This window comes from Barbatula barbatula, assembly GCF_947034865.1.
Source record: "Barbatula barbatula genome assembly, chromosome: 16".
Lineage (NCBI taxonomy): Eukaryota > Metazoa > Chordata > Actinopteri > Cypriniformes > Nemacheilidae > Barbatula > Barbatula barbatula.
In genome coordinates this window covers 219,145-228,558 of record NC_136779.1, presented here as the reverse complement: position 1 = coordinate 228,558, position 9,414 = coordinate 219,145, and the positions used below count along the sequence as shown (strand labels likewise).

General features: G+C 39.6%; 1 protein-coding gene across 1 annotated transcript; it reads left to right on the top strand.

Moving 5' to 3' along the window:
- The first annotated feature begins 3,936 nt into the window (after positions 1–3,936).
- Positions 3,937–8,535, top strand: fh (fumarate hydratase). The gene is made up of 10 exons (XM_079476562.1): positions 3,937–4,172; positions 4,416–4,550; positions 5,051–5,161; positions 5,306–5,482; positions 5,948–6,130; positions 6,278–6,443; positions 6,534–6,737; positions 6,940–7,067; positions 7,385–7,538; positions 8,316–8,535. Exons 1-10 carry the CDS (start codon positions 4,044–4,046, stop codon positions 8,456–8,458), a joined length of 1,530 nt encoding a protein of 509 aa, XP_079332688.1. The 5' UTR covers positions 3,937–4,043; the 3' UTR covers positions 8,459–8,535.
- Positions 8,536–9,414: the final 879 nt, after the last annotated feature.

The following is a 9,414-nucleotide window of genomic DNA, read 5'->3' as shown; positions in this document are numbered from 1 at the left end:
TGCTAACATTAGCTACTAGTTATGTTAGCTGATATTGCTAACATGCTTTAGTAGGGTATTATTATATTGGGACACGCTGTTTTGTTTTTTAAACTGCGGTTAACCCCTCAGACAGTAGTAGATACACTCCTTTCACATTGCCAGTAGATGTGCTTGTTGCTATATAGCGTATATATATATCATACAGATTGTGAGGGAAAAGAAATTAGGCTTGTTCGACTTGAACCGGCACTGCACACTGCAAGACCGATCGGTTTATGACATCGAAGCACCGCGAGAGCGATTCAAAAGCATAAGGATCGTGTCAGCGTCTACTCTCTAATCGCTCTCGTGGTACTTTGATGTCATATATATATATATACATATATAATTGTGTGTGTTAACTGCCGTCCAAGTGTGCTGATCTGCATCCTTTGTATTTCGTGCGGTTGTTACAATATTATCTTGTAACCATCACAGCAGTTCAGTGTTGTGCCACTCACCTGAAGGAACTAGAGGGGACTGTTGAACCGTTAAGGCCATGTTTCAGTAACTTATCTTAATACAATATACAACCCACCCACTGACTTGTCATCCTTCTTGCAGATAGAGATGTTTCACCTGGACATGGAGGACCACTTTGTGTCACAGCCAAAGCTATGGCTCATTCTGCAAAAACTGGATCAATAGACACCCCTGGACTCAAGACTTTTTCACTCACTAAGACACAAAGTCACTTAATTCTCAATATTGTAGTTTATTTTCTCCTAGTTTTTTATTATATGACCTATAATTACATGGTTTTATTTTGTTTGTTATATCTTTAAATTACTTTTCTGTTCTTCCTGTAATTGTTGTTGTGGTGCCCCATAGAAAATGAATAAATTCTTTATAATCTTATCTTGACTAGAAACTAACACTTTATCTTTTTTTGGTATAATACAAGTCGTGTAGTAAAGCAATATACAGGCATGTTACAGTAAATGAATCTCAATTAAGGACTTCCATTTTTATTAATAATGGTCTGTGTCCTTATATGCATTTTGTCAGGAAAGGACTACGAGGAGAAGGGTCATTTGTAAGTTACTTCCGGTCTGTTAGGGGGGTTGAATTACTGTAGTTGTAGTTGTGCTGTATCTTGAACATGCCCTGGTTCTCCTTACAATAATCTTGACAATACATCCACAGTTTCACAATAAATTCGAACACCAGTGTCACGTTGCTCTGTGCTTGGTTGAGGTAGAAGGGCAAAGTCTGCTTCAATAAGCTGCCTTGGAAGCTCAATCTCTGGAATCTCAAGATGAGTGTCCACCCCTGCTGCACTTGGTCCACTCCAGTCAGTCCCATATTCTTCACTGACCTGTTGATGAGCAAAATGGCTATTTAAAAAATTAAACAGTACAAATAAAAGCCAAGAATCAGAGTGTAAATGCAAGCTTATGAGTTGCAACAATGCATTCCAGTGACAACTTAAGAATCATTCAACTACAGGAACATTCTCTAATGTAATATTTTTTCAACAGGGAAAACATTATTGTTGACATTGAAATATCTCTAATCTTGGTAACAGCGTAACCACAGCTAGTGTTGTGTTGAGGCAAAAAAAACATTTTAAAATTCAAATTTATAAAAAGAGATGTATTTATTCTTGCAAGAATAGGCCCAGTCGCCACACAGCAGTTACCCTGTGGAGTGAGTGGATGTGTAGCAGAGGTATTTGCAGGGGAGACATATTCCTGGCAGTTCGGATGCTGTGGTTGTTCCATCCCTGGACAAAGAAGTCTAGATGGGACTGTATACAAAACACGTAGCCTATTACATGATTTTAAATTTTAAGTAATATAACATGGCTTGCTTTGGTTGAATTCCAATGTAGAATGCGGCCTGTTAGACCGCTGCAAAGATAACTGACCGTTGCCAAGAAAAATAATAGCCTTGCTATGGACGCAGTTCTGTTTAGCTGAAGCAATAGAATAGTTTTTAAATCAATAAATTTATTTTTAAATCATTATTTTGTGTCAAAGTAATGATTTATTTGGTAGCCATGTAATAAGCTTACATAACATCGGCTCTATTAGCGCTCGCCATTGTGTGACTCGCACGCGGTTCCGATCCGATCATCATATTTAACTGTTACGTTAACTTGAATTTGACAGGAAAAATACACATTGCACTTAATATTTTTCTAACATTAACGTAACTTACCTTGAACAGCATGGTGGGCGTGTGTCGTGGTTGCGTTTAGACCGAACACTTGCGGTGTTGGTAAAATGGACAAGCTGTTGGTCGAGGAAGAAGCCTCTCCACCGTTACTGGAATCCTTTTCTTTGTCCAAAACGTCCAGCGCCCATCTCAACAAAGATGCTAGCTCTGGCTTTGCCATTGTTAATATGGCAGCCAACGTGGATCGCAGAGCACGACAACTTTAACTTTGAAGAGGACGCTCTGCCACTGTGCTCCTTAGCACTGGGAGCTCCCTCTAGCGTCCATAAAGTGCCTCTGCGCAAAAGCCATTTCAAACCCAGCCTCCAGTATTCGGGCCACGCCTCCTAATTTGCATACACTCCTCAATCCTCAAATGCCCAATCCTAAATCCTCAAACCTAAATGCCTAAATGATTAAATGGCCAATCCTCAATCCTCAAATTCCCAATCCTAAATTCCCAAATCCTCTATCCTAAATGGCTAAATGATTAAATGCCCAATCCTAAATACAAAATGCCCAATCCTAAATACCAAATGCCTTATCCTAAATACCAAATTCATTTAAATTTAGACTTTTAGTTTTGGTTTAAGACTTTTAGTTTTAGATTAAGACTTTTAGTTTTAGATTTTCAGTTTACAATCTGACCCAATAATCCCTCCATAGTTGTGTGCATGACCCTCCCAATACTAGATATGACTCTTCAAATACAGCGTGCTGCCTCCAGTCTTTCACATGAAATCATAAATACTCTTGACTTCAAAAATCAGTTTATACTGATACACATATACAGTATATAGTAGCATATACAATTAAATAGTTTCTTCAGTTTGCACGTTGCATTGAGTTTTTAAATGAAATCTGAATCCGGTGAACATGAAGAGTTTGGTTACAAAATGAGATAACTCTGTTATTAAAATCATCTTTTTTATTGTGCATTCCAATGAATATCAATCAAACTGCAGTTGATTTGTTTTGCCATAATAACACAAAAAATATAATAGAGAACATGATTTAAAACAAATGGAGTTATCTCATTTTGGAACAAACATCTTCATTTATTAGCCTCTAATGTGAATATATTCTTTAAATCCGGTTGTATAATAAACTCTTGTCATATTTTAATGTTGAATCACTAGGTGTCGTCAATGAAGCGAACACAATGCCATTAGAAGAAATATAAAAAATACATTAACATTTACATTGAATCATTTAGCAGAAGCTTTTATCCAAAGCGACTTACAGAGAGTTCAGGAGCAATAAGCGAATAAATAAAATGTCATTTTACTCAAATAAAAGGTTTGTGTTATCCATGACAGAAATACACTGATGAGTAAACTGAAATGTCAAGACATGTTTGAGCAATATGGTCAAATGAATGAGAATATATTCAACAGCTCAGACACTGTCAGATAATGTGCGTGTATGTGGCGCCATCACGTGGTTATATTTTGCACAACAAACTATGTCGTTTTTATAGTGTAACCACAACCAAAGTCATTCATGGCGGATTTTACAGGAATGTTTTAGTGTTGAACTCTTTGAGTATCAACATTTGTCTCTCATTTACAGGAGCTGTTTAAATATTTGCACTCACAGTTAAGCTTGTTGTCAATAAAATAATACAAATAAATAAAACAAACAGAAATAATAATAATACCTCTCTAACAAAAAATAGACATTAGCGCATTTAAATCGCGAGATTTCCTTAGTTTCATATTTATTGGTGTCACCGGTAATTGTGTCCCTGTGACAACAGGCGAGCTCGAGCTCTTCTGTGTCGTGTTTCACTATTAAGTGTCCGACTCCGCCCCCTGATTCTGGCCTCTGGTTGGTGCGCATCAGTTCCGCCCCCGGTCGCCATGTATCGCTCAGCACGAAACCTGCATCGCTTCAGCGCGAGTCTGTCGAACCTCCGGACCGCCCAGAGATCCGTCACCGTCCGGAACATCAGCCCGGCGTCAGGCGTTCTGCTCAACCAGCTCAGGATGGTAAAAATCTTCTGTTTACTGCCGCGTTTAGTGACATGTGAACGGCACCGACGGGCCGACGGGTGACCTTCATGTTTAAAGCTCTCAGATGTTTGACATGTTCTGTAAAACAGTCGCTTCAACACAATCGCTGTAAACACGTAACAGTGTGACTGAAAAACATTCGCGTTTGTAGTTTCTGTCTCTTTAAGAACACAAGGGTTATTTGACTCATAATAATGTGATCGTTTTGTGTGTTTTCAGGCGAGTTCAGACTCGTACAGGATTGAGAGAGACACTTTCGGTGAGCTCAGAGTTCCTTCTGATAAATATTATGGAGCTCAAACTGTCAGATCAACAATGAACTTTAAGATCGGAGGAGCAACGGAGAGAATGCCAGTGAGCACGCACGCTCGCACACACCACACACACACACCACACACACACCACACACACACCACACACACACCACACACACACACACACACACACACCACACACACACACACACACACACCACACACACCACACCACACACACACACCACACACACCACACACACACACACACACACACACACACACACACCACCCCCACACACACACACACACACCATAGGCGTAATGACTTTTATACTGTACAAACGATATATTATCCCCAACCCCTGATCCTAAAGATCATAGAAAACCTTTAGCATTTGTAGAGTTTTAAAAAGAATGTTCTTTACGATTTATATACTTTTTTGCTCATGAGGACCTTAATCTAAGTCCTCACAGTGACACAGGTCCCCATTAGTAGGTGTGCATTCAGGTTTAGGTCCCCGCTGGGATATACAAACAGTGCCACACACGACACAGATAAAGATTTTGTTGTTACGTTATGATTTCCTCTACCTGTAGATTCAGGTGATTAAAGCCTTTGGGATTCTGAAGAAAGCCGCAGCAGATGTGAACAAAGATTACGGTTTGGACCCAAAGATTGCAGATGCCATCATGACAGCTGCTGATGAGGTCATTTCACATTTATTTAACAACGTTGTTGTCCGTAGAGCATTTAGTCAAACATAAGAACTGTCTGTTGTATGTATGTTTTTTATGACTGGATAATTGTCATGTGTAACTCCTGTGTCTCTCTGATGTGTGTTTGGTTTGCAGGTGGCTGCTGGGAAGCTGGACGATCATTTTCCACTGGTGGTTTGGCAAACAGGATCTGGAACTCAGACCAACATGAACGTCAATGAGGTGATCAGCAACAGAGCCATTGAGATACTTGGAGGAAAACTGGGCAGCAAAGACCCTGTTCACCCGAATGACCACGTCAACAAGAGCCAGGTCACACACACACACACACACACTCTCATCTGGTGTATTATCTCCTTAGGCGTAGTGTTTTTAATAGGTACAATCTAAAGATAGAAAACTTTTAGAATTTTTCTATTTAAAAAAAAATCTTTCTGTACAATTTAAAGATTTTTTGCCCCGTAGGACCAAAATTTTGGTCCCCACAGTGACACGAGTCCCCATGAGTTGGTGTGTATTTAGGTTTAGGTCCCCACCGAGATATAAGTCAAGACCACACACACACACACACACATCTTAAAGCATATCAACATTGTTTTAAGTATATGTATAATCACGATACAAACAGTAACATCTATACCTATGCTCTTGATTCATATATTGCATCATACCACCCACCAACCTGTATACCTATTTAAAGTTTATCCGTCAGATTCGTCTGAAAGCGCCTGAAGCATTATGGGTAATTTTCTGCTGTGTGTCCGTTGTTTGTTTTAGAGCTCCAATGATACGTTTCCCACTGCCATGCACATCGCTGCAGCTACTGAAGTTCATGAGGTTCTTCTGCCGGGTCTTCAGAAGCTGCATGACGCGCTCGCTGCTAAAGCCCAAGAGTTTAAAGACATCATCAAGATCGGTCGCACACACACGCAGGACGCTGTGCCACTCTCTCTGGGACAGGTGCATCAAAATAATTTTCATGACATGCTTGAGAAAATCAAGTTTTATTAGAAGATGTGAGAGAAAACTGGTCATCTCTGAACTGACAGTCACAGGTTAAAGTCTCACTTGATGAAAATGAATTGACTTTCTCTGGTGTGTAAACAGGAGTTCGGAGGTTATGTTCAGCAGGTGAAGTACAGTATCGTGCGGGTAAAGGCTGCTATGCCCCACGTGTATGAGCTGGCTGCGGGTGGTACTGCGGTGGGCACCGGTCTCAACACACGCATTGGGTTTGCTGAGAAAGTGGCAGATAAAGTCTCCACACTGACAGGTGTCTCACACACACACACACACACACACGTGAATCACATTAACATGTGTACCAAGCTGCTCACTTCTGCTCTCCTGTGGTCATTTTAAGGTCTGCCGTTCGTGACTGCAGCCAATAAGTTCGAGGCTCTGGCGGCTCATGATGCTCTGGTGGAGCTGAGCGGCTCTCTCAACACCATTGCTGTGAGTTTGATGAAGATAACCAATGACATCCGCTTCCTGGGCTCTGGACCTCGCTCGGGTCTCGGTGAGCTGATCCTGCCTGAGAACGAACCCGGATCCAGTATAATGCCGGGTGAGTGCTCAGAGACCGAGCTTTTTGCATTGTGTCATTTAATGACGATGTTCTGTATGTGTATTGAAGTAGATCAGTCTGTCTGTGGTCTTCACCTTTGACCTTTGCCTCTCTATTTCTGTACGTGCTGATCTTCTGAGCACTTTAAAATGTCACACACGTCCTGGTGTTGATGTGATGAAATGAACACTGGTGTGTGCAGGTAAAGTGAACCCCACTCAGTGTGAGGCCATGACTATGGTTGCTGCTCAGGTGATGGGAAATCATGTGGCCGTTACTGTCGGAGGAAGCAATGGACACTTTGAACTCAACGTGTTCAAACCTATGATAGTGAGTCCTTCACGCTGCTGTATCTGGTCACATGACACGCTTGTATTTATATGATTCTGATCAGGGGGATTGCTCTGATCTTATTCACAGAACTGACTGTTTTTGAAGTGTAAATCAGAGACAATATAAAATGTCTTTACACGTGAGATGAGGAAAAAAAGAAAGTTGCAGGAAACGGATGAAAAGTGTTTATGATCAGAGAAAATATTGTGAAATATTGATTTAATTTTCATATTTCTAATGTGTACAGACAAACATATACAGGTGTTAAATGTTTGTAGGTATGTGAACAGTATTTGTGTCTTTCTCTCCGTCAGATTAAAAATGTGCTGAATTCTGCCAGACTGTTGGGCGACGCTTGCGTTTCATTCACTAATAACTGTGTTGTTGGAATCGAAGCCAATACAGAAAGAATCAACAAACTCATGAATGAATCCCTGATGCTGGTCACCGCTCTCAACCCGCATATAGGTAACAGACGGCAGAGGGCGCATGCGTGAGGACTGTGTGTGTGTGTGTGTATTAATTGATGACTTTTCATTAATCAGTATCTAAGAGCAGCATCTATATGCTATATGTCTTATATTTTAAGCATTCCAAATGCTACGTGTTATGCATTACAAAGTTAGGAAACATGAATGTAAACTATACTGGAAGACGCATTGATCATAATGCCTGCGTAGACTTCAGTGAAATTCTGAGCTTGTGTGTGTCGACAAACAACTCAAGTTCTTATCAGCTCCATCCTGCGCATTTACATTAAATGTGATTACTAGTGGATAATTTTACACGCTTCCATGTCCAAGTGTCTCATAGCAGACCTGTTGTTGTGCAGTTTGTGTTCATGTGTGCCAAGACATTTTAGAAATCTTGACCGGATAATGTTTTACGGCCATGTCAATAATAAAGAGTCTGTACACTATGTGTGCTTACCCTATCTACACACTTTAGGGTGATATTAAATGACTAGATTGCCTGCTCTATGCAACTTCGTAAACCTTCGTTAAAAACGTTTTTCTTTTTTCTTGTTGTTTCATACAGTTAAAGGATATAGTGACCACATGCTGTCAAATCAAAATAAGATAGATAGATAGATAGATAGATAGATAGATAGATAGATAGATAGATAGATAGATAGATAGATAGATAGATAGATAGATAGATAGATAGATAGATAGATAGATAGATAGATCGATCACATGATTCACTTCAGGTCACATGATTCTGATTGTGTTATTTTCTTCTCAGGTTATGATAAAGCTGCCACTATAGCAAAGACGGCACATAAAGAGGGTTCAACGCTAAAGGCTACAGCTATTAAACTGGGTTTTCTGACAGCGGAACAGTTTGACCAGTGGGTTCGACCTCAAGACATGCTGGGACCTAAATAAACTAACCACACGACAACAGAGCGCTCAAAGTTACACTCATTCTGCCTATGGACAATAAAACACAGATTCTTTCCTGGTGTCTGATCCAGATTCACTCAGTGTCTGATGAAAGCACGCCGATGTTCATCTGTAAAGTGTGTTTGATGTAGGGCTGTCTACATCATTATTAAATAATGGTCTCATCGCGATGGTTATAGATCACATCTCTATAGAAGACACAAGGGGGAGCTGTATATTGCATGTATATATTGTAACTAAAGTATGTTAAAAGTGGTCAAATGTACCACCACAACACCATCACTTAAAAAGAACCTTTAAAGCATATACCGTCAAAATAATCTGCAGTACAATTGAATATTATTATTATTATTAGCTAATCTCAGTGTGAAAACCAGCCTACCAAAATTTCATTAACAGAAGGAATATTTTATTGTGGCCTTGAAAGTGAGAAAAAAACCAGACTAGAAGCTTTTCTATGTCTGATAGCATTTTAATGGTGACTTCAATTCACACCTGATCAATTTACTCAATTTACAAGTATTTTTGGCGGTTGTATTATTGACACGTAAAAGCCGACACCTTGATGGTGACGCTCCTTTTTCCCAATGTTAAACACAATCTGACCCAATTACAACATCTGATATATTCACATACATCCATAAGCCTGTGTGATTGAAACTCAATTCAGTTGAAGGTTGTGTTAATACTTCAATATATCGCCTAGAGAAAGTGAAGCCTGTTTCCACGTTGACTTTAGTTTTCATCGTTTTTAATGGGGACTGTCATCATTTCATTTGTTTATACATTCAAATAAGATTTTTCAATCAGTTAAATGTGATTAGTGCTTCAATAGTTTTTTTTCCACGTTACAGCACTCAGAATGATTTTTTTTATTGTGCTGGGGGTTATTAACAAAATGCAAAACATCATAATACTTCTAGAAACAAATTCATGTG

Excerpts from the sequence above, each read along its gene's own strand:
- fh (XM_079476562.1), top strand. The coding sequence starts at position 4,044 with ATGTATCGCTCAGCACGAAACCTGCATCGCTTCAGCGCGAGTCTGTCG. Across the intron at positions 5,162-5,305 it reads TCATGACAGCTGCTGATGAG|GTGGCTGCTGGGAAGCTGGA; the intron begins GTCATTTCACAT and ends TTTGGTTTGCAG. Across the intron at positions 7,539-8,315 it reads CGCTCTCAACCCGCATATAG|GTTATGATAAAGCTGCCACT; the intron begins GTAACAGACGGC and ends TTTTCTTCTCAG.